The 25,373-nt window shown below is 52.8% G+C and overlaps 1 protein-coding gene and 1 pseudogene across 1 annotated transcript; both read left to right on the forward strand.

Annotated features, from left to right (window-relative positions):
- Window positions 1–349: 349 nt before the first annotated feature.
- Window positions 350–8,480, forward strand: DNPEP (aspartyl aminopeptidase). The gene is made up of 15 exons (XM_075529499.1): window positions 350–461; window positions 977–1,070; window positions 1,157–1,245; window positions 1,349–1,462; window positions 1,985–2,110; window positions 2,270–2,400; window positions 2,646–2,721; window positions 2,821–2,928; window positions 3,951–4,028; window positions 4,703–4,786; window positions 5,459–5,619; window positions 5,939–5,978; window positions 6,082–6,183; window positions 7,673–7,840; window positions 8,337–8,480. Exons 1-15 carry the CDS (start codon window positions 444–446, stop codon window positions 8,385–8,387), a joined length of 1,440 nt encoding a protein of 479 aa, XP_075385614.1. The 5' UTR covers window positions 350–443; the 3' UTR covers window positions 8,388–8,480.
- Window positions 8,481–24,364: 15,884 nt separating this feature from the next.
- Window positions 24,365–24,819, forward strand: LOC142424815 (large ribosomal subunit protein uL23-like; annotated as a pseudogene).
- The last annotated feature ends 554 nt before the right edge of the window (window positions 24,820–25,373 follow it).

Below are 25,373 nucleotides of genomic sequence, written 5' to 3' on the forward strand. Positions count from 1 at the left end.
TCCTCAGGAGCCTCTGAACGGACTTGAACTTCCAACCTCTGCAGCTAGACTAGCGTTTAACCCTCTGTGCCACACAGGGACTCCTAACAAATCCTTAGGTTTTTAGAAAAAGACCCAGAAAAGATGCGGGGCTCTGAAATCGAATCGTTTGGTCCTACAGCCCAGCCCGCCTCTGCCATCTGTTAGCTCAGGCATTAGCCGTGATGCTTTCGTTATCGCAGGCGGGCGCTGGAGAGGGAGAGGGAGAGGGCTCGGCACCCACCGGAGGCTGGCAGCGTTCAGCCCTGGGAGCGGGCCACCGGGTGCCTTTCAGCCGCCCGGGGCGAGGTGCGCGGCTGTGCTAGCACCTCCTGGGCGGCAGGGGGCGCCCGCCGCCGCCGGCTGCACGAGGGGGCGCGCAGGCCGGGAGGTGAGCGCTCGGGCCGGTCGGTGGACTGGGCCCCATGCGCGAGGCCATGCAGGTAGGAGCCCGCCGCTCGGCCCCGTTCCGCCCCAGCCTCAGCCTCGTGACCGCTCGGGCCCACGGCCGAGGTCCCACCCCAAACGAAAGCGAAAGGTGGAAAGGGGTCAGCGAGGACCGGCAGGGGGGGCGGGGAGGAGACAGGTGCCTTGGGGATCGCAGCTGGGGCCCCAGGATGGGGCACGCACGAGGTGCGGATGGGCTCGCAGTAGCGGCCAGTCCCGGAGCCGAGTTGGGGAGCGACCGGGTCGTCCTCGCTGGGCGGGGACAGGGGTGGGGTTCCGGGAGTCGGCCGGAGCTCAGATTGGGGGCGGGGCGTCCTGGGCTGGGGCGCGGGGGCGTAGACTGGCCGAAGGGGTTTGGCCTGAGACCTGGGGCCTTTCTGTTGGAGAGCGCGGAAGTCGAGCTCGAGTTCGGAGCTTCGGTTTCGCCTGGGTGGGGATAGGGCCCCTCCGAGCTTGGGTACCAGGTCAGCGGTCCAGATTTCCTCGGACTCTCCGCGCCCTGCTCCCATAGGTGGCCATGACCGGCAGAGCCCGCAAAGAGGCCGTGCAGGCCGCGGCCCGCGAACTCCTCAAGTTCGTCAACCGGAGCCCCTCCCCCTTTCATGGTAAGTGACCAGGGCCAGGAAGGAGGGGGAAGCCTGGTGTGGCCCCCACCGGTGTCCGTAGCTGTGAGAGCTTTCTCTCCGAACAGTTGTGGCTGAGTGCCGCAGCCGCCTCCTCCAGGCAGGCTTCCATGAACTCAAGGAGACCGACAGCTGGGACATCAAACCTGAGAACAAGGTACGCGGGGTGGGGTAGGGGCAGGGGCAGAGAGACCGTGCAACCTGGCGGTAGCTCAAAGTCTGTGTGCCAGCCAGCAGGCTAACCCTGCCCCCTCCCCCAGTACTTTCTGACCAGGAACTCCTCCACCATCATCGCTTTTGCTGTGGGCGGCCAGTATGTACCCGGCAATGGCTTCAGCCTCATTGGCGCTCACACGGACAGCCCCTGTCTCCGGGTAAGGAGCTGGGCCTGTGCTGAGGGTGCTTGGGTGCGGGGTGCAAGGGGAAGAGGAACTAGGACAGAGCCAGGAGTCCAAACTGGAGGCTCCGTGCCCCATAGTGTCTGGCTGGCCCAGATCATGACAGGCAGATGGTTATATTCCCAGATTGGCTATGAGAATCACAGTGTACCTCTGGAGAAAGGCCTGGTGATCGTACTCTGGAAATTTCACAGCCATTGAAACCCCTGTGGGTCTATCCCCTACAGATCCACTGTACCTCACCTGGGGGCCTCATGAGTCACTCAATTTCTTTAGTCCCTAGTGGGCTTACTCCATCCCCTCTGCCTTCCATCCCACCTAGTATTTTGCTTTGTGTTCCTTAACTTGTTCTTGGCTTGAGTTTGGCCTAAACAGGAAATGGAAATTCTGGAGGACAGGGTCCTGCAGGCATCTTGTCTCGGCGCCTGGGTGCTCCGGCAGTGAAACCCACCTTCTCATTTGCCCCTCTGACTGTTCTGCCCCCCACTCCATGCTTAGGTGAAACGCCGGTCTCGCCGCAGCCAGGTGGGCTTCCACCAGGTGGGCGTGGAGACCTATGGCGGTGGCATTTGGAGCACCTGGTTTGACCGGGACCTGACTTTGGCCGGACGTGTCATTGTCAAGGTGGGAACTGGAGGCTGGAGATTGATGGTTACTTCCCTGTGGGCTACCTGTAGTGAAGTCCCCGGGGGTGGGTGGGGGTGGGGGTGGAGGCAGATAGGCTGCCCTGCTGAAAGGGGAAGACTCCTTGATTGGTCTGGGTGATGTGGGGCTCTCCCACAGAGCCCTACCTCAGGCCGGCTGGAGCAGCGGCTGGTGCATGTGGAGCGGCCCATCCTCCGAATCCCACACCTGGCCATCCATCTGCAGAGGAACATCAATGAGAACTTTGGACCCAACACGGAGATGCACCTGTGAGTCAGGCTGGACCTAGTGGCTAGAGGGCCAGGTGTGGCACTGTGTGTGTGTGGGGGGGGCGGTGCGGGGAGCCCGAGTGGCCCCTAGGAGACTGCCATCTCACCGTGAACGGTGTGTTTGCGCCCTCAAAGCTCTGCCGAGGGCCAGGGCTAGAAGTCGGAGGGCAAGGGCGCTTTCCTTCTGGGAGATGGCTGTGCCCACCAGCCCTCCCTACACCCCCCTGGTACACTTCTCTCCCCAGAGTCCCCATTCTGGCCACAGCCATCCAGGAGGAACTGGAGAAGGGGACACCTGAGCCTGGCCCTCTCAACGCTGCTGTAAGAGGGGCCCCTGCCACAAGGGGGGCATGGGCAGGGGACTCTGAGAGGGGAGGGGAGGGGGCCAGACCCTCTTCCCAGCACCCTCCCATCCTGCAGGATGACCGGCACCATTCTGTCCTTATGTCCCTGCTCTGCGCCCACCTGGGACTGACCCCAGAGGACATCGTGGAGATGGAGCTCTGTCTGGCTGACACCCAGCCCGCGGTAAGGAGCTCGGCCCCCACCCCCTAATGTGGCCCCTGGAGCACCCAGCATGCTCACCAGGCCCCCAAGTACTCTCCTTGTGCAGTTCCAGCAGAGACCACCCTGTTCCCCCAGGGAAAGCCCCAAGCCCCACTGCAGTGCCCCTGGGTGGGGTTCCCAAGACACTGAGTGTGTGTTGGAGCAGCCAGACACTTCTCTCTTGGAGTGGCTGTTGGGTTTGACTCACTGACCATGAGTTTAGCAGTCCGAGTGCCTAATTCCCAGCGCCACCAGGGCTGGTTCTGTAACAGGTGGGTTTGAGAACCTCAACTCCTGCAGCTGGGGCCTCTCTTACAGGGACCCTGGCATTTCTGTGCAGGGGGTCACGCCCACACTGGCCCCAGACCTTCTCAGGCGAAAGGCCTGGGCGTGGTCCTCTTCCTGGAGCCTTGCCAGCAGGAGGTTGCTGAGACAGCCTGTGGCTCAGGGACGTGGTGACGATGAGTCTAAAGGTTGCCAGTTCAAACTCACTCCTTGGTGCCACAGAAGAAAGGCCTGATGAACTTCTCCCATAACGATTCCAGCCAAGTGGAGCCCTGTTAGTGTAGTGGTTATGATTTGAGCTGTTAACAGAAAGGTCAACAGTTCAAAGCCACCAGTTGTTCCACAGTAAAAAAAAAACAATTCCAGCCAAGAAAGCCCTCCAGGCCGTTCTGCTCTGTTGCTCAGGGACTCCACAGCAGTGGGTTTGGCTGGATGCCTGTCCTGTTTGAACATGCACAGCACTCCCTGAGGCTTAGTCTTTTCTTCCACCCTTGTCCTTCGCTTTTCTTTGTTACCCTTCCTGTCCCACTGGTCAGTAAGCATTAGGCCTCCGCCTACCACCCTTCACCTCCACCTAGTAGCCCTCACAGCCCCAGGGACAATAGGATCAGCTGCTCGGGGTCAGTGAGGTTGCTTGGAAACCCCGGAGGATCTGTTGCCTGGGTGCTGCAGAGGAGCAGGTGGGGCTGCAGTTCAGGGTGGCTGTCCTGTCTTGCCAGGTCCTGGGTGGGGCCTATGAGGAGTTCATCTTTGCCCCTCGACTGGACAACCTGCACAGCTGCTTCTGTGCCCTGCAGGTGAGCGGCTGCCAGACAGCGGGCACGGGCACCGTCATGGGGGTGGCCTAGAGGGAGGGCTGCAGGGACTGGGTGGGTCACAGGCTGAGCATCATGCCCCGGGCTCCTGCCTGCCCTGTCGCTAGCTGGGGTAAAGAGATCCTGGGGCGCTTTTGCTTACTGCCTCAGAGGGCAGCACCGCCCACCTCCCTCCACCCTACTCACACCCACCCTGCCTTCTCTTGCTACCTTCCCCTTGTCACCCACCTTCCACCCCAGGTCACTTCCTTTTCCCCCTTGCCCTGGCCACCCGCCTGTCCTGTTCTCTCTCCTGTGACACCTGTTCTGTTGCTAGCGCTCTGGTAGCCTTGGGGGAATCTGGTCACCTGTTCAGATTTCAGCCCATCTGCCCTATGGCCTCAAGGTCTTTTTGTGGACTCTCCGCTCCCCTCCCCCCTCCCTGGCCCTGTTCGAGGACAGGAGTCAGGGACCGGCACCCCAATGATGGTGTCCCCTGTCCCAGCTGAAAAGACTCCCTAGCACATACACTCCCCCTACCAGGTAGTGCCCTGAGAAACCAAGCCCACTCCCCCCTGGTCATGGGCGTCTGGACCACTGGGCAGCCTGAACCTCCGAGGTTACGGGACTGGGTACCTGGAGGCAGTGGGGACAGCAACGCTCTTGTCCCCCGCCAGGCCTTGATCGATTCCTGTGCTGCCCCCACCTCGCTGGCCATGGAGCCCCATGTGCGTATGATCGCGCTGTACGACAATGAAGAGGTACGTGCGGGGATTGGAGAGGGGTCCTGGGCCACTACCAACCTGTGCTGGGCGCCTTCCACCACCCAGGGCCACTCTGGGCCCCGCCGACAGGGTGTGGGGACAGGGCACAGGGCCGCTGCTGGGCTGCCACTGTTTTCTGCTTGTGTGACCACAGTTCCTGTGTCTGTACCTCTACCACATGGCGAGCTCCTTGGGGACAGGGACAGTGCCAGGACACTGTCATAGAGGCCCGTGCAGCCCTCTCACTTTCGCTCCTGGAGATGCACAGGCCAGAGCCAGCATCTTGTGCGGTGGGTGGGGGTGGCTGCCCCCCAGCACCTCCATCATGTCCACATGGCAAGCGGGGGGTGCGGGCAAGGCCAGGGGCGGACTGTCTAGCCATGCCTTTAAAGGGCACAGCCCACAAATCTCACCTCTGCTGACCCCCACTAGCTAGCGCTCAGCCCAGCTGCAGGAGAGACGGGGCTGACTGTGCGTCATGAGGCCCTGCTGCCGCCACGGTATCAGTGACACAGGCCCAGGCTCCTGGAGTTGGGGAGGTTACTCGTAAGCCCCCAAGTTGGACTCCCTGCTCCAGGCATTCTGTGGGTGGGATCCTGGACCATTCTGGACTTTGGGACCTGGCCTCCCGGGCCCAGACCCCCAAAGCCGGCGCCCTGCTGTCTCCAGGTGGGGTCGGAGAGTGCCCAGGGGGCACAGTCGCTGCTGACGGAGCTGGTGCTGCGGAGAATCTCTAGCTCCGCCCAGCACCTGACGGCCTTCGAAGAGGCCGTGCCCAAGTCCTTCATGATCAGCGCCGACATGGCCCACGCAGTGCACCCCAACTACCTGTGAGTCAGACCACAGGCCCGGCACAGCCTCCTTCAGGGTACCCCCACCCCCAGACCTGACTTGAGCCATTGCCCTACCCATTCTCAGTAAGGACCTCCTGCTGGCTGCCCCCAAGCCCAGCGTGGCCAGAGTCATGTGCTGACCATCGTGGCTTGTTGAGTGGGCTTCGTGACACAGACTGGCACTGGCCTGAGTGAGAGGCTAGCCGGGGCACAGTGATGGATTAGTCATGCCTGCTCTGGGAGGAGGAGGGTGATGTAGGTGGCTCCTGTTCAGTGTCACTGCCCTGACCTGCCCATCCCGCCCGCCCACCCACAGGGACAAGCATGAGGAGAACCACCGGCCCTTATTCCACAAGGTGAGCTGTCCCCAGCCTGCTCAGGGCCCAGGTGGCCTGGTCTTGGTTTTTCTGGGCATGTCCCCATCTACCTCACTAACGGTCGCTGCCTCCCCTCCTCCAGGGCCCCGTCATCAAGGTGAACAGCAAGCAGCGCTACGCCTCGACGGCCATTTCCGAAGCTCTGATCCGGGAAGTGGCCAACAATGTCGGGGTGCCCCTGCAGGTGAGGTGGGGCTGCCTGGGAAGGCATGTCAGTGGGGGTAGGGTGGTGGGGCACAAGCTGATAGGCCCCAGAGGTTGGGGTGCTGAAGAGGATTTGAGTCAAGAGGGGGCCCAGTAGAGAGAGGAGGAAGGTTCTAGAAAGGGCCTGAGCTGGGCTCACTGCCCATTGTGTGTGGTAGGTGCTGGCAGGATGGTCTTAGGTAACTCTCCCAACCTCACTGGGTCTCAGTTGCACCTTCAAATGGGGCTGGGAGTGATGTCTGCTTGGCCGGGTTTCTGTGAGTACAGTGTGCTCCTGGCAGAGTGGGGGTGTCTTCCCCAGCATCACCCTGCACCCCTCAGTTCCTCGGTGTCTCTCACACCCCGAGCTTCCATAAAGCAAGTGTATGGCTGGACAACCTGAGACACCCCTGCCCAAAGACGACTCTTCCTCTTGTCTTAGAGATCACCTGCCTGATTCCTCCTCTGTGCACACCGAGAGCGTGTGCATGTGTGCGTGTAAGGGGCTCTGCCTGGTCAAGTGCCTCCCCATACAAGCAGTCAGTCCTGGCAGGGTTAGGACCAGGACCCTGGCACCTTGATGCCCAGTACCCAGGGCTCCCTCTGCTGCTTAGCACAGGCCCTGCCCTGGGCAGAGCCAAGGCCTTGCTGTTGAGGAGGCCGCCCTGAGAGGATCCCGTTCTGAGAGTAAGCACGGCCAGGACTTCCATTCCTGCAGTTCACAATGGTCTTCCCTCTGACCCAGAATGCCTTGTTCCCTGGCGTTCCTGTTAGGGGTCCTCCAGAATACCAAGAGAGCAATTTTAAATGTCAGCAGCAATATTTTCACGAACACTAAGATTACTGACTGCTTTTTCTTTGCGCTGGGGGGGGGGAACCAAGAGGGCAAGGGGTGGGGTAGGAACTCACTTTCTCTTGGGCCTCTGGGCTACCATGTGGAGATGGGTTGTGAAGGGCAGGTGGAGAGTTGGGCCAACCTGGCAAACACTGCCTTGAGGTCTGTCACTTAGTGTTGGCGGCCTGGCTCTATGGTCACCTCCAGCCTCTCGGGGGAGCTGGTGTGTGCCCCCTGGCTGATTCTGACTCGGGCAGATTCAAACTCGACAGGTCAAGGGAAACTGCCCAGGGGATCTCCCGGTCTGTAATCATCACACCTGGAGCCGCGGTGTGGGCTGGATCTGCCAACGTTTTCATTAGGCAAACCTTCGAGTCGATGCTGACCAACAGCGGCCCCATAGGACAGGGAGACCGTGACTACAGGAGTGGAGACCCTGTCTCTCCCTCCAAGTGGCTGGCGGCTGGCTGCCGGCCTTGCGTTTAGCAGCCCGATGCATGGGCCCTACTCCCTGAGGGCTCTCTGGTCAGTGGTGGAGTCTCTCACCAGTGCCCCTTCCCCTGGGCAGACTGGACAGGCTCTCAGGCCCCGCTCGCTCAGGCCGATTTCTCTGGGCCTTAATAAGCACTGCTCACCAGCCCCTCTCCCTTTCCAGGACCTCATGGTCCGCAACGACTCCCCCTGCGGCACCACCATCGGGCCCATCCTGGCTTCTCGCCTGGGGCTGCGGGTCCTGGACTTGGGCAGCCCGCAGCTGGCCATGCACTCCATCCGGGAGACTGCCTGCACCACCGGCGTGCTCCAGACCCTCACGCTCTTCAAGGTAACGCCCACCTCCGGGCCTCAGACAGCCTGCACCTCGCACCGCAGCGCTCTGTCAGTGGCCGGCCTGGCTGAGGGCGGCCGGCCGCATGGTGCTGGGTGCAGCCTTCCCCTCAAGGCAGTGGTTCTCAACCTTCCTGACAGAGTTCCTCGTGTGGTGGTGACCCCCCCCCCAACCATAAAATGGTTCTCATTGCTACTTCATCACTGTCATTTTGCCACTGTTCTAAGTCGGTCAACCCCTATGAAAGGGTCGTTGGACCCCCAAAGGGGTGGAAACCCACAGGTTGAGAACCACTGCCCTAAAGGCTCAGGCCCTTGTCCCACCCTCAAGGGGAATGGGGTGCTGAGGCTGGGACTGTGGTCAAACAATAAAGGAAGCAAGGACGCCCCTTTGGGGAAGAGGTACATAGCAGGGGGTGTCTTTGTCAGGCTCCCCTTCCCCCCCCCCCATGCCCCATCCCTCCATTCCAAATCCATATTGCTTCCCCTTTCAGGGCTTCTTTGAGCTCTTCCCCTCCCTGAGCCGCAACCTCCTCGTGGACTGAAGCCTCCTGGGAACTTCCTTTCCACCCTTTACCCTGAGAGGGCGCTTCGCAGCAGAGCTGGCGCTGGAGGATTAAAGTGGATTTTTTCACTCACGCTCACTTTGCCTGACTTATTTGGAGATGGGCGGGTGGGTCAGAATGAGCCTGGTATGAGTCTGGGGGCCAAAGGAGCGGGAGGAAGTTGGAGCCCACAGCTCCTGGGAGGTGATGGAAGGCCACATTCAAATCTTCCAGTCTCTCAAGGTCTTGATGGTGTGAAGGGTGGGCTGGGCCCACAGCCATGTCCATCCCCCACCCCAGCTTTCCCTTCCCCTGGAAGTGGCTCTAATCATCCCCAAGTCAGAGCCGCCGCCTTGGGCCGCACAGGAGCTGCAGAGAGAAGAGCCGCCCCTGTCAGTACACTGGCAGTCCCTGGAAACATGCAGACTGCGCAGGGCCTGTCTGCTGGAAGCTAAGCTACTCTCCCACCAAGACGACTCTGCTGACCAGTGTCCTTCCCAAGCGGTTGTCTGTGTGGAAGCGTGGCAGCCCCGGTGCTTGGCAGCTCACCAAAGGTGGGAAACAGGTTCACCAGGGGCGCTTCGGAATAAAGACCTGGGAGCCTGCTTCTCTGACACTTGGCGCTCTGAGGAGGTCAGCCGTGCGCCGCCGTGGCTGCGGTTCTTTGTCAATACATAAACTTGGGTTTTTGTTCCAGCAGAACCATAAGCCAGAAAAACAACCTCACCCCCCTGGAGTCATGCCAACTCACAGTGACCCTACAGAACAGGGTAGAACTGTCCCCCCAAGGGGGGCGTTTCAGAGAAGTAGAAAGCCCTTCTTGTTTCCTGAGGAGTGGCTGGTGGTCTCGAACTGCTGACCTCTCCGATCACAGCTGAACCACCATGCCACTGGGGATCCTGGCAGGACTATACTAGCTTACAAAAGGAGAGAGAAAAACAAGTCAACACGAGGGGACTACAGGTAATGAGATTTCCCCACCCGCTTTTTGAAGCTCCGCCCCTCGCGTGACCAAGAGAGCTCCTCATGAGGTTGAGCAACAAGAAATCAGAATCAAAAAGACGACCTGATGTCAAGGGCTTAAGTGGAGAGCAAATGCTTTGAGAATGATGAGGGCAAAGAATGTACAGATGTGCTTTATATAATTGATGTATGTATGGATTGTGATAAGAGTTGTATGAGCCCCTAATAAACTGTTTTTAAAAAAAGAAATCAGAATCAGCAGAAAGACCCACGGCAAAGCTGAAGACCATGAAATGTTTATATTATTTAGTAGTCGCAAAAGCCCGTAAAATCTAGCATGGAGAGACGATTGTGGAGAGGGCAAAGCAAGTCGCAGACTTCCGGTTTGTGGTGTAATTTGTGCAAAACTGTTTCACCAAGCAGTCGTGTCTGTCTGTATGCCTACCAGGAAATGCCGGGGGAATGCCCGTTAAACTATCCGTGGATTTCTGGAATGGGGGTGACACAGAGGTCTTGGCCCCGTCCGTGTGTACCAGCCTCCTTTTCTGTGAGAGAGCGCATGTGTGTTAGCATGGAAAGAACGGAGGGAGAGCGTCCTTAGCACCGCGCGGTGTTTGTCGCATGCTGTTGCCGTGGTGGGTTATACGAACCCGAAGGTCAGCAGGTAGAAACCAGCAGCCGCCCCTCAGGAGAAAGATGAGGTTTCCATGCCATACAGCGGGGCAGCCTCGGAAACCCACGGGCAGTCTACCCTGCCGCCACGAGGGTACTGCTGTGGGGTCGCACTGAGTGCACCGACTCGATGGCAGTGAGTTTGGTTCTGGTTTGGTTGGGTTGTCCATGGCCGGGGGTGCCTCCACCACGTCTCCAGCTCACCTGTTTTTCTTTCCTTCAAATCCCAACTCAAGCATCGCCTTTTTAACCTTCTGGGCCTCTCCCACCCTCAAATTCTCCTGTGTAAGAATTTCTTCTTGTTGTTTTTTCCCTAACATCTTCTTTTCTTCCTGCCCCCCACCCCGTTTTGTTCATGGGAGGCATGGCAGTGACTGCCTTAGCATGCTGCAGCATCACAACTCCCAGACTCTGGCCAGGGCCGATGGCCCACAAGGCTGCTGCCTCCCGTCAATGCTGAGGGCAGGATTGCCTTGCCGGGAAGCAGACGGCAGGCAGCAGCACGCAATCATCAGGGCCCGCAGGTTTTGCCACCCTCAGCTTCAGCTAAGGTGCCCTGCAGGGGTAGTGGGCTGCACATTGCATCGCTCACGGCAAGTCTCCCAACTGCTCTCTGGGAAGAAGATGAGGCCTCCTGCTCCCATGAAGATTCCAGCTTCAGAAGCTCACAGGGGCATGTCTACTCTGTCCTGTCGGGTTGCTACGAGTGAGAATTGACTCGATGGCAGTGAGTTTGACTTTGTTTTGGTTCAATGTTGGGCTAAGGAGCCTTGGTGGCGCTGGGGGTTAGGCATCTAACCACAAAGTTGGTGTGGTAGTTACATAATCTTGTGTCAACTTGAGGGTAGTAAGAAAATGAAAGGGTGGGGTCTAGCCTGTCAATCAGGTCACAGCCTGATGCCTCCTTGTGGGCACGGCCTTCTCATGAGGATTCTGGGAATTTCCTCTCTTCCTCCCTGGTAGTGGGATGCACTCACTCTCTGCTTCACATTCCTGTTGACAAGCCACTTGGAGCCATGCTGATGGCAGCCAGAGCCATGAGATGTTTCCACTGCCACTGGATCCACAAGACTTTTCACCCACCAGCCTGTGATCTTCCTGCATTCAGCATCATTGCATGTGCTGTGTGAGTCTGAAGAGGAATTTATAGACTAGTATCGGAGACAAGGGCTAATATCAGACATATGGATTTGATCTAGATTGGGCTGGGATGTTTTCTTAATATGCAATTACTCTTTGATATAAAGCTCTTTCTTATATATGTATGTGAATGCCTCTGAATTTGTTTCCCTAATCAACCTGGACTAACACAATTGGTACTTCAAACCTACCAGCCAACCTACGGGGGATAGATTAAGCTCTCTGCTCTGTAAAGCCGTTCAATCTCAGAAACCCTTAGATAGGATCACTGTACGTTGGAATCAACTTGATGGCAATGGATGTGGGTTTTGTCTTTTTAATTTTTTTATTCGCTTTTATTTTAATTTTGAATTTTTATGTTGTTTTTGTTAATTATGTTGTAAGGAGCCTTGCTGACAAAGCAGTTAAGCGCCCTGAGATGGGCAATCTGCTTCTATACAGACTCACAGTCTTGGAATCCCTCTGGGGTGGCTCTGCGATTTCCTATAGGACCCGACCTTGAGTCGCGTGGATCATCATGCTGTCAAACTTGGGTGATTGTTCGTTGGTTTGGTTTTCGGTTTCATTTTTCTCCTTCTGTCGGGGAGGCCGTCTAGGAAAATGGATTTAGACCGCTGCTCTTACCCACTGGGGACTGCAAATGGTTTGTTGTTTTGGAAATTTCTCCTTGGGAGTTTTGTGCTTATTGCCGATTTGCAGTAGGACGTCCAAGTTGAGGTACTCTTCTCCACGATTGCAGGCGCCCTTTCTAGAGTGAAATGTTGAAGGCCTTTGTAGAAGACAACTTTCAGGACCCCACCCGGGTCCTCTTCGCGTTCACTTCCGGAGCACAGCCCCGCCTCCAGGGCTGAGAGCCCCGCCTACTTCTGGCTGAGGGGGCGGGGCGTGGACCAGTGCTCCTTTCTGCTGTGGCCCAGTTCCCCGCTCACCTGGCGAGTGGAAGGCCAAGGAATGCATGCCCCATGCCCCAGAGCAACCCTCGCCATCGCCAGGAGTGTTCGCGCCCACAGCTAACACGTCATACTTAGAGGTGAAAGATTGAAAGTTCTCTTGCCAAGAGCAGGAACGAGACAAGGATGCCCACTCTCTTTAAGTTAAAACATCAACTAAAAGCCCAAAGCAGAATAATACAAAGCCACAAATACCCAATTTAGCATGGAACTAATGTGTGCATCTAGATTCCCAGCCCCTTCGCCTGGTTGGTCCCATGATTCTGAAGTCCGCATCTGGCACTGGCTCTCCGCAGACAGCAGCCGGGGTCCACATCCCTTTCTAGGTCAAACTCCCCAGGCTGGCTCCCCACACTCCTCCCGCTTCTGGCTGAAGGTTTTCCCTCTGATCTGGTCTCCTGGCTTGGCTGCTTGGGGGAAACCTGAATGGCATATATTCCAATTCCATTGAGATGGAGAATCTGCAAAAAGGCCTGCTAAGCCTTTTCCATTCAACACTACACTGAAGTCCTCAGAGACTTGGTAAGCAAAGGGGTGAAGAACATCATTAGAAAGGAAAGAGAGCAGCTTCGGGACCCTACGACGACGACGTTCGAGGGTTCGGGCTTCGAGGGACCCGCATCACTGACTGGCAAGTTGAGACGTCGTCTGGACCCCCCCCCTGCCTGCCCAGCTCCTGTCCCCCAAACCCGCCAAGGACCCTGGTTTCAGTGTGCGGGTCTAAAGTGAGTTTTTGTACATTCTCCCGCCAGTTCACCCAGACCGCCCAGTGGAAAGCCATGGGCCGACCGTGCCCCAGCATCACCGAGGCTCGCCACGGCCACTGTTGTGTTGAACTGTTTCACAGTTTATCTGCTCTTTTGCCTCAAGAAGATGTGGGTCATGCAACTTGAAGCCTGGGCTTTGTGGTAGAGGGGCTGGGGGGAAGGAAGACCAGGACGAGATGGATTGACAGGTGGCCCCATCAATGGGCTCAGGTGGAACAACTGGAAGAAGGCATAGAGAACCCACCGGCTGTGTTTTTTGCCTCCCCTCACCCACTTTTCTGTTGTCCGTCCCCCATGGAGGGGGTTATATGTAGATCCTTGTAATCGGTTCTCCCTTTCTACCCCACCCTCTCTCCATCATCCCGGTATCACCACTCTCACCACAGGTCCTGAAGGGATCATCTGCCCTGGCTTCCCTGTGTTTCCAGTTCCTATCTGTACCAGTGTACATCCTCTGGTCTAGCCAGATTTGTAAGGTAGAATTGGGATCATGATAGTGGTGGGGAGGAAGCATGTAGGAATTAGAGGAAAGTTGTATGTTTCATTGTTGCTATCCTGCACCCTGACTGGCTCATCTCCTCTCCACGACCCTTCCATAAGGGCATGTCCAGTTGCCTCTAGAAGGGCTTTGAGTCTCCACTCCACACTCCCCCTCATTCACATATGTTTTGTTCTTTGATGCCTCATACCTCATCCCTTCGACAACTCGTAATCACACAGGCTGGAGTGCTTCTTCCATGTAGGCTTTGTTGTTTCTGAGCTAGATGGCCACTTATTTACCTTCAAAGGATGGATAATTTTATGAGGAAACCAAGACTGCAAGATGAGGTTGTCCAAGGCAAGTTAACTTGAAAGAGAAGGAGCCAAGATAAAAACCCATCTGGTCTAGAGTGCCTGCCTCCAGAAGGTATCCCGTTGGCCACTACCGTCTCTCAAGGAATAATGGTCACTGTCTGTTGGGCTTGAGCACCGTGCTAAGTGTTTACATGCTTGACCGCACTCAATCCTTATAGCAAGCCTGTGACACTAGAATAATTACCTCCATTTTACGTATTGGAAAATTGAGACTCATGGAAATAAAGAAGGAGCCGGGGCTTAAACCTATGCAGGTCTTACTCCAAGACCACTGATGTTCGCCCTCTTGAAGAGACCCCTGAAGAGATGGGTACTATAGCAAAGTGCAATGAAGAAACCAGACAGAGCTTCGCTGTCAGAAAGAATCGTATCTGGGGTCTTAAAAGATAAGCAGCCATCTAAGTGAGAAATCAGCTAAGTCCGCACAAAAGAAGCACACCAACCTGTGTGATCCAAGGATTACAAATAATAAAACCCAGATCTGAAGGAGAGACTAGTACCTGGTTTGCAGAAGGATATGAATGACAGTGGAAGCCGAAAATTGCAGGATCCTCACATGGATTAGTTAAGCCTCTGGTAAAAACCCTCTGACCAGAGTTCAGGGATGTGTACAGGCTTGCTCTCAGACATATAGCCTTTTAAAGTTGATTATGGTAGGTATACTTAGGTTATCATGTAAAATCTTATCATTTGATTTCCCTTTTGACCTATTTTAAAGTTGCTTTGATTTAAAAAAAAAAAAAAGAACATCCCTAATAAAAAGAAAGAACAAAGCTGACTTCTGATATGATTGGTTATGTAGGAAATCCAGGAGATATATTATCTAAATTAGGAGTTTATCAAGAAAATTGGCCGACAAAATCAATACACATACATCCATTCTATTTCTATATACCAACAATGAGTGGTTGGAAAATGAAAGTTTTTTAAAGATAATTGCTAAAAACCATAAAATCAAGTGTCTATGAATAAATATGATAGATATGCCAGGTCTCTAGAGAAAATTATAAAACACCAAGATAAAGAAGGCCCAAATAATTTGGGAGATTTGTCTTCTGTGTGGCTGAAACCCAATATTGTAAAAATGTCAGTTAGCCCTCAAGTTGATACATAGACTCAGGGCAAGCCTGATAAACATGTCAACAGGTTCTCCCCAGTTGCCTTCTTCTTCTGTGGGAGTTGACCAGCTGATTCTATAATGTATATGTGAAAGGTAGGAAGATTAGGGAGAGGGGGCTCGTCTCCACCAAATGCCAATGGGACACAAAAAATTAACTGACCACACCACGAAAGGGTTGGAAAGAAATCAGGCAGCCATCAGCCACCAATGGGGACCATCCAAAGCTGGGGATGCTCAGACCCAGGTCACCTAGAAACGGGTGAAGGTCAGCCTGGGTGTGCACACTAGACACCAGCAATATTGTGTCACACACATGCCTGAATTCAGCCAGTAAGAATGGCCAATACCCTCAGCCACGCCCACATCCCACCCCGCCCCAAGTGGGCTAGAAGGGGATTAACAGCACAGACTGAGGGCAGGCCACTCAGGTGGCTTCCTTTCAGGTGGAGGGTGGGATCTCTCCCGTGCGTGCTGTGCGCACACATGCCCCCTCTCGGGGGGCTCACCCCCTCCTCTTTGTTTTTGTTCTGGGACTCCTCTTTTTATTTTGTGGACTCCTCTTAACGGCTGTGCGCAGGGCCCCTACCCTGCAGCCTTGCACGCTTTCCAGAGACGGCCGGTGCTCTCTGAGCGCGCCCTACCCACAACTTCCCTTCCCCTCATAAAAGGTGCTGGGTTTACAAAAGTGAGTCTGCTGTCTGCATCCTTTCAGTGTTGAGCTGCAGGAACAGGGGTACAGCATCCCAGAAACCTACCGTGTGGAAATAGCCCAGACACTGAAAGATGATACGGCGTGAGATTACCCTCCCCGCTCCCCCAGCCTATTATAAAGTATAATAATTAAGACAAGACGTTTTTGGTTCAAGGAAAGATTGACCAGTAGAACTGAATGGACATCCATGCCTATGTGGATGCTGGATTTATGGGACCATGGCATTTTAGATCATCTTTTCAATAAATTGTGCTGTGGTAATTGGAAAATGAAATTCCAGTGTTCACCATACACACAATCAGTTGCAAGTTGACTGTAGACCTAAATGTAAATGGCAAAAGCTGCTGACTGTGTGGTTTGTAGCCCACAAAGAGTCAGGCTCGCTCTTTCTCCCGGACTCAGTGCCATCTTGTTAGAAAGCTATGAACCATGAGAGCCAAGTGGAGGAAGATGTGAATGTGCTGACCGTGCACAGAGAAGGATGAGGCCGCAGACTGCATGCGCCATAGAAGCCACAGCAACGGGGGAGGTGAAATCCAAGGGGTGGAGACGGCAGCTGGCGTTGTTAACCCTGTGATGTAATGGTTACATGCTGGGCTGCAAGGTCAGCGGTTAGAAACCACCACCCAATCCGAGGGAGAAATACAGGGCTTTCTCTTCCCATAAAGAGTGACACTCTCTGAAACTCACAGGCGTGGTTCTACGTTGTCCTACAGGATTGCTACAAGCCGGAATCGACTCACTGGTTGTGAGGCTGGGTTTTCTTGGAATAGATCTACGACTTCCATTGTGTTTAGTCGCCACGCCCACTTCATGCCACGCCCACTTCACCAGGCCCACCTGGCTCATACCAAATCCTTCCATTGTCAGCCTTCGCCATAGACTTCAGGGTCTCAGGAATTACTTCTATTAGCTGAAGAATAAAAAAATTTTTTAAAGACGTATACATTATCTTTATGACCTTGCTGCAAGAGAATATTTTAAACAAGAAACCAAAAATACTTAGTAAAAAAGGAAACATTGGCAGAGTTGACATTACTTAAAGGAAGACACCTCTCAAAAGTGACTTGTCTGGCTGGGAGACTGTAGAATTGGAAAACAAACCACAAAGTGAAAGAAGATATTTGTGGAACATAAAATGGGCACAAGGCTTGTATTCAGAGTATATTTGTTCTAAGGGACCATCTAGTGGGTTCCATCCCTGGTACAACAGAATGGAACACTGACGGTTGTGTCAGTCTGGGCTGACCAGAGAAGCCATATGTGCATAAGAAAGAGCTTTATATAAAAGAGCAGTTGTATATTCAGAAACATCCCAGCCCAGTCCAGATCAAGTCCATCAGTCTGATATTAGCCGATATGTCCATACCAATCGATAAAGTCCTCGTCAGACTCATGCAACACATGCAATGATGCCAATTGCAGGAAGATCACAGGCCAGTAGATGGAAGGTCTTGTGGATCCAGTGGCAGTGGAAGCATCTCAGCACTGGCAGGGGATTCCACGTGGCTCCATGTGTCTTCTCAACAGGAATGTCTTGCAGGGAGTGAGTGACCCTCCTCTAGTGAGCTATTTATCTCCTTAGCACCTCCAAATGAGGTCATCAAACTATGACCTGATTGACAGGCTAAACTCCACCCCTTCACTCGTAAGTCTCAAATTGACAGCAGACTATGTAACGACCATATCGGTCCTGCACCAGCCTCATAATGGTTATGTTTGAGGGCATTGTCGCAGCCAATTAGTGCAGCCGCCGTGTCAATCCATTTCATTGAGACTAACTAGTACAAAATCTGTGGATCAGGCGACATACTGGAAGCTTCTCCTTACTCGTGTGCTTGTAGAAACCACAGAGTCCACATTGTCAGGTCAGATGGCAAGCTGCTGGCTTACAAAACTGTAGACGCCGTCCAGTCAAGTCAGATGACAGGCTTCGGCTCAAGTTCCCAACAGTTGAGATGAGATGATGTCGAGCTGGATGCAGGATCCAGAGCAGAAGTATCTACTTCGTCAGGGCACTCATACGGATCGGATGCAGATCATGCCTTGAGGAAACTCCCTACTGTAAGATGGTGCAAGGGTATGACTTGAGTAAAGATGGGGGGGATGGTGACTGGGGTAAGGGATGATTCCAGTTACACTCTTGTGTGAATCTAGGTACTTTAGAGAAACAAATCCACAGGAATTCATGTATAAGAGAGAGTTTTATATAAAGGTAAATGCACATCAAGAAAACATCCCAGCCCAGTGCTGCCCAAGTTCACCAGTCCAACATTAACCCATATGTCCGACACCGATCCACAAAGTCTTCCTTCATCTCACAAAACACACTCAATGATGCCGACTGCAGGAGGAACGCCGAATCCATGAATGTTTAAGCATCTCAGCCCTGGCCGGGGTCTCCACATGGCTGCTCCAGCACCCAGGCCTGCATCGGGGTAGGTCCATGTGGCTTCTCCTCAGGGATGTCTTGCCTTAAGTGAGCCTTGCCAGCTGAAGCAGGAAGCTGGCTAAAGCAGCTGCACCCTGTTCCACCCATCAGAAAGCAAAGAGACCCGAGAACTAGAAAGGTGAGGCTCATTGAGCCATTTATCTATCCACCCTTCAATTAACCCCACATGTGTTTATCGGCTCGGTTGGCACAATAAACTTTAACTATCTCAACTATCTAGTGAGGTGATGACTCACGATGTACTTCCCTTGAATTGTGCCCTCAGATATATAACCAGCAACTCACTCCCAAGTGGGACCATAACCACAGGCAAAGAAGCTAGGATTGATGACACATCACACAATGGAGAACAATTGCACCACAACATAACTGCCAAACTGAAGCCCAGCCAACTTGACACATAACCTTGATCCCTACAGTGTTAGAGACAGAGACAGAGCAGAGGACTTCTGTGGCCCGATGTTCTTTCCATGGGGTCGAACCAATTGATTGAAAGGAGCTAAAACCACCGATGAAGAATACAGCTTTCCTCTAGTTCCTAAATGCTTCCTCTTCCCCCCACCCCCCGCCACTATCATGATCCGAATTCTATCTTGCAAGTCTGGCTAGACCAAAGGATGTACACTGGTGCAGATAGGAGTTGGAGGCACAGGGAATCCAGGACAGATACCTTCAGGACCAGGGGTGTGAGAGGCGATACTGGGAGGGTAGAGGGAGAGTGGGTTGGAAAGAGGGAACCGATTACAAGGATCTACATGTGACCTTCTCCCTGGGGGCCGGACAACAGAAAAGGGGGTGAAGGGAGACGTCAGACAGGGCAAGATATGACAAAATAATAATTTATAAATTATCAAGGGCTCATGAGGGAGGGGGGAGTAGGGAGGGAGGGGGAAAAAAAGAGGACCTGATGCCAAGGGCTTAAGTGGAGAGCAAATGCTTTGAAAATGATGAGGGCAATGAATGTACAGATGTGCTTTACACCATTGATGTATGTATATGTATGGATTGTGATAAGGGTTGTATAAACCCTTAATACAATTTTTGTGTGTGTGGTTTGTTTTTTTTTTAAGAGCTAAAACCATGAAACAGGACACTGAGATAAGAGGTGTTCCCAAATCAGGGCAGGGGTCGTAAGGGCCATAAGTGACCTGAGATACCCATTGCCTTGTTTTATGTATTTTTCTTTAAGGTGTGCACTTTTATTAAACTGGTCAAGTCAGTGTCCAGGCCCATTGCATTATTAACAGACGAAATCACACTCCCGCTAGAGCCACGACCGAGCCCAGTAAGACTAAATAAGGATTGACAAGGGAGGTACCTTAATTTTGAGGAATTCCTTCCTATTGCCAGAAAAATAGTAGCTTCTACCCCTTAATGGACATATATGCGTTGGAATGAAATAAGACCCTGTTTCACACTCCACCGGGTCCTCTCCATTCTTCAGAGAAGGACTGATCCTTCTTTGAAACGTCCGCACGTTCATGTTGAATCAATGCGTGAGTGAGTGAAAGGTTGTGCATGTGAAGCTTCAGTGTCACGTTGAAGCCACGGAGTTTCTAATGCTTTGGAGAGAGCAGGGTTGGGGGGTAGGGGTGCCATTAGGGAGAATCAGTCCAGTCTCCTTGGTGCGTCACAAGCACTTCATCTGCCTAGCTCCACTTCGTTCTTGTTTGGGAGTCACAAAAACCATGGCTGCTGTTAGTTGCCTTAAAGTTGGTTCAAACTCAAAGTGACCTGATTTCCACAGAACAAAATACTCCAGGCCCTGTGCCATGCTCACAGTTGTTGCAAGGTTTCAGCCCATTGTTGCAGCCCCTGTGTCAATCCAGGTCGCTGAGGAAAGACCCTCTACTTCACCATGCAAGATGTCCTTTTCCAGGGACTGATCATTCCTGACAACACAAAGTACGTGAGACAAAGTCTCACCAGCCTCATGTCTAAGGAGCATTATGAATGTACTTCTTCCAAGACAGATTTGTGTCCTCTTCTGGCAGTCACAACACTGTGAATATTCTTCTCTGTAGTGGTTACATAATCTGTCGTCAATTGGAGACTTAAGAGTGAAGGGGTGGAGTTTAGCCTGTCATTCGGAGGCGCTAAGGAGATAAATAGCTCACTGGAGGCGGGACTCTCACTCACTCCTTGTGAGACATTCCTGTTGACAAGACACATGGAACTAGGCTAGAGCCCTCGAGCTGGAGCAGCCACGTGAAGACCCCTCCCAGCGCTGAGATGCTTCCGCTGCCACTGGATCCACAAGACTTCCTACCCACTGGCCTGTGATCTTCCTGCATTTAGCATCATTACATGTGTTGCATGAGTCTGAAGAGGAATTTATAGACTAGTATTGGACATATGGGCTAATATTGGGCTTATGGACTTGATCTGGACTGGGCTGGGATGTTTTCTCAATATTCAATTGCTCTTGAATATAAAGCTCTTTCGTATATACATGCGCATCTATGGATTTGATTCTCTAGTCTACCCAGACCCACACATCCACCAATGCCGCAATCAATTGCATCACTTCTTCTCTGGTGGTCCTGATCCATCGTCCAGCTGTCACATGCATAGGAAGTGATTGAACGTACCATGGCTTGGGTCAAGCTATGACCAGAAGGGCCACAGAAGCACACTTGGCCTTGGAAAAGAGTGAGCTGATTTGAGAGAACCTTTGCGAGGGAAGCCTCCACGGTGCACAGGAGAAGCCAGCGACCGGAGGAGAGTCACAGACAATAGCTAAGTGACTCAAGGCTTACTGTGCACCAGTCCTATATTTAAAAGCTTGGAAGATATGCAATTTACTAATCTTCCTAGGAACACTGTGAGCTGGCTGTGTGTGCCATGTGTCCACAGGTTGATGCTGACTCACAGTGAGTGGCCCTATGGGACAGAGTAGGGCTCCGTGGTCAGGTGTTCTAACTGCAAGCTTATAGGAACAGATTGCCAGGTCTTTTCTCCGCTGGACTGCCATCTATTTTGTTAGCTTCACCGTTGGGCCAACAGAGCTCGGCGCACAAAGAGCTGGCTAGATCACAGTAATCCTGTCACCTAACAGATGAGAGAATTAAGCACAGAGAAGCTAAAACGCTGCCTGAAGCTATGCTTGGATTTGATCCCAGGTCGACTGACTCCTGGGGAAAGATGGCACTGGGTCAGGGGCCTTGACGCCCCTAAGTCACCAGTGGTGGGATGTCATCATCCGATCCCAGCAGGAGAGACCAGGAAGGGCGCAGCCCGGCTCCAAGTGCCTAGTGGAGATGCACCCTCCAAACCCGGTGTCAGTCAGCACCGAGCCCACTTCCGGGCGAGGAGGCGCAGGGATACTAATTTCCTAGTTATAGTTTTCTTTGTTTTTTTAAACTTAAGAACATGAATCTATTTGAGAAACAGTAAGCCAGTGATATTGCAGTGATGAAGGCAAAGCTAAATGCCCACGTGGCTGCGTCTCAAATGCCTGACGCTGTGGGAAGAGCTGTATCGTGACGTACTAGTGCCATTCTGCTCAAGGAACTTAGTAACTGAGTTCCCTCCTTTCTGATTGGCTTGAGTGAGGGCAGGAGGCTCCTCTATGAGGCAGCACATCGGAACCTCGCCCAAGGGATTAGGCTGGGCGGACTAGAGAAACAAATTCATAGACACTCGTGTGTACAGGAAGGAGCTTTATATAAAGAGTGATTGTACATTAAGACAGCATCCCAGCCCAGGCCAGACCAAGTCCTTAAGTCTGCTATCAGCCCATATGTCTGATAGATACCAATCTATAAAGTCCTTTTTGTAAAGACTTACGAAACACATGCAATGACGCCGAACGTGGGAAGATCACAGGCCAGTGGGTGGGAAGTCAGGTCCAGTGGTGGTCTAAGCATCTCAGCACTGGCAGGGGTCTCCACGTGGCTTCTCCAGCTCCGAAGCTCGGGCTGCCATCAGCCTGTCTCCATGTGGCTTGTCGTCAGAGTCTCTCAGGAAGTCAGCATCTGTCCTGCCTCCCTTGAGCTATATATCTCCTTAGTGCCTCCAAATGAGGGTCATCAAGCTCTGATCTGATTGACAGGCTCAACTCCACCCCTTCACCCTTAAGCCTCAAATTGACAACAGATTATGTAACTACCACACTCATCCTCTGGGCTTCAGCTTCTGAAGTTGTAGTCAGAAGGTGGGTGTTGTGTTCTCTGTTCCACTCTCACTTACTCATCGGCCAAATACCCATATTTTTCACAAATAAAACACCCATGTAAATAACACATATACATACGCTTGTAACAGACCAAGAGGTCCCAGGGGTTGCCCTGTAGGGAGAAACCCACAGCACCTGCTTTATTTGCATGAACACCGTTGGTAATTTTCCAAGCAACAGTATCCAAACATAATTTGCATATCATACAACTCACACGGTTCAAGAGTTCGGCTTAATGTGCTTAGGATAGTCAGTGTGTTTGAGTGGATTCATCCTGAAAGAAGCCCCAGGCCCCGAAGCAGCTGCTACGCACTCGCCCCCTCAGCCAGGCCAGCCCTAGGCAGCCACCCATCCACTTTCTGCCTCCGTGGAATGACCTATGCTGGAGTTAAATGGAATGCACAACATGTGGCTTTTGTATTTGGCGGCTTTTACTTAGTGTCTCTTCAAAGTGTGCCGTGTCGAATGCATTCCGTACGTACCGTGCTTTGATTGCTGAATAAGTAACCCACTGTGCGGGTGTGTCCTATTTTGTTCATGCAGTCAACAATTAGTGGGCCTTTGGGTTGTTCGACATGTCTGACCGTTACGAAGAATGCTGTGTGAACATTTGTGTACACGTTTAGGCATGGACATACACTGCCATTTCTCTTGGGTCTAGACCAGCAGTTCTCCACCTGTGGGTCGCGACCCTTTGGGGATCAAATGACCATTTCACAGGGGTCGCCCAATTCATAACAGTAGTAAAATGACAGTGATGAAGTAGCAACAAAAATAATGTTATGGTTTGGGGGTCACTACAACATGAGGAACTGTATGAAAGGGTCACGGCATGAGGAAGGTTGAGGCCTGGCCTCACTCCTGTCCTTCTGTTGTCTGAGTACTGCAGAGCCAGGAATAGGGGTCTCAGCCACAATCTCCCAGACTCTGACTTGGGGGGCGGTCAGCACAGATAGGTGACAAGCAGAGGCCGTGGATGAAGGGCTGGAGACCAGGAAATGGTTCGTTAGGAACTGGCATCTTTGGGAGAGCAGAGCGTCACAGTTGCTGGGTTGAGAGTGACCATTGAGAATCTGAGCATCTACTGTGTGGGCCATGCTGGGATGCCCTTAGAGCATCCTCTCCATCCTCACCCGCCTTGGATGCTCATAACAGCAGCATGCTCAAATGTCTGTTGGCTCATTTATTTCATGCCAAGCGCAACTCAGAGACACACATGCATTGTCTGCTTTAAGTCTCCCCATATTCCTATGAGGCCAGTCGCTTTATGAACAAGAACATCAAGTCTAAGAAAGTCTCCCAGGATCACAGAGCTGGTGAGAGGTGGGGTTCACACTGGGTGGGATTGAAATAATCTATCAACCAGTTTGCTGCCCTAATGATCAATGTAAGTATAAAAACCCAACATACCAAAAAGCAGCTTAACATATCATACAGCTAATACTTAAATAGGTCAATAAAAAAGGCACACAAAACTAGATTATGTTCTAAGAAAGTTTTAAAATATGAATGAAAAATATCAAACAATACCTAACTGAAAACAATAGAACGCTATTAAGATCTTTCTAGATCGCTTCTTGATTGGCGTCCTCCCTTGCAATATTCTTTTTCCTGTCGGGGTAGGAGCCCATTCCTTTAGAGCAGTGGTTCTCAACCTGTGGGTTGCGACCTCTTTGGGGGTCAAACGGCCCTTTCACAGGGGTCTGCCCATCCATAACAGTAGCCACGAAAATAAGTGTCTGGTGGGGGGGTCACCTCCAGCATGAGGGAGGCACTGTATGAAAGGGTCGCGGCGTGAGGAAGGCCGATGAGATGACAGTTATGTTAGAAACAGGGCGTGAGGAAGGCCGATGAGATGACAGTTATGTTAGAAACAGGAGACTTCTCTCTCTGAGCATATGATGCTCGTCTTTGAAAAACCCCTGCTGCTTCTGCTGAACTGACAGCCATCATTCTGGCAATGTTTTCAGCTCGTTTCGCCCTTTCAGGAATTGCAGGATTCACTCACAGCTCTCCTGGGAATCCAGCACAGCACAAAAGCGGAAATGGGTGACAGCGCCACCCTCTGGTCGTTTGGTGCTTTGTCTCTTTGCTTCCTGTGTTTACTGAAGCAGCACATGCAAGGGTTATTTCCTCGGAAAAATAGTGAGTTTTGCTTTTTTCACGAAGATGGCGCCGAAGGCGAAGAAGGAAGCTCCTGCCCCTCCCCAAACGGAGGCCAAAGCAAAGGCTTTAAAAGCCAAGCAGGCCGCGATGAAAGGCGTCCACAGCCACACAAAAAAAAGATCAGCACCTTCCGTTGGCCCAAGACCTTGAGACTAAGAAGGCAGGCCAAATACCCCGGGAAGGGCGCCCCCAGGAGAAATGAGCTGGACCATTATGCCCTCATCACGTTCCCCTCCACCACAGAGTCTGCCTTGAAGATCGAAGACAACAACACACTTGTGTTCACGGATGTCAAAGCCAACAAACACCAGATCAAACAGGCTGTGAAGAAGCTCTATGACATTGACGTAGCCAAGGTCAACACCTAGACCAGGCCTGATGGGGAGAAGAAGGCATATGTTCGACTGGCTCCTGACTATGACGCTGTAGATGTTGCCAACAAAATTGGAATCATCTAAAGTGAGCCCAGCTGGCTAATGCTAAATATAAACTTTTCCAATATATATTAAAAAAAAGAATAGTGAGTTTTATGAAATACTACAAGCAGAGTTTGAATTTCTCATACCTATGGAGGGAATGACGATTACTCCGGGTACTTGGAATACGTTGGTGCTCAGAGAGCCAGGAATGTGAATATGTGGTTTCCGCAGGGGGCAGCCGCCCAGCTTAGAGAGAACGCGATGACAGGGGCCATTTTAACAGCCGGCCGCCGAACTCAACAGAAAGTGAGGCGATCCCTTCTGCTGAATTCCACCACCGGGCCACACGTGCAGACAAGTCTTGAAAGCTGTGGGGGACCAGCCCCCACCGGCGAATGGGCCCAAGGGGCAGTTGTGTAATCGAGGGGTAAAATGAAAGAGACACCCGACAAGAGCTCACCTCCAGGACCGCCATGACTTCAGGAGCCAGGTCTGCTCAGAGAGAGAGAATATATTCCCAACCAAGGCTTATACGCTCAGGGGGGAGGATGGTGGGTGCAAGCTCCCCTTAATTACAGGTAACCACATATGTA

This window comes from Tenrec ecaudatus, chromosome 13 (assembly GCF_050624435.1).
Source record: "Tenrec ecaudatus isolate mTenEca1 chromosome 13, mTenEca1.hap1, whole genome shotgun sequence".
NCBI lineage: Eukaryota > Metazoa > Chordata > Mammalia > Afrosoricida > Tenrecidae > Tenrec > Tenrec ecaudatus.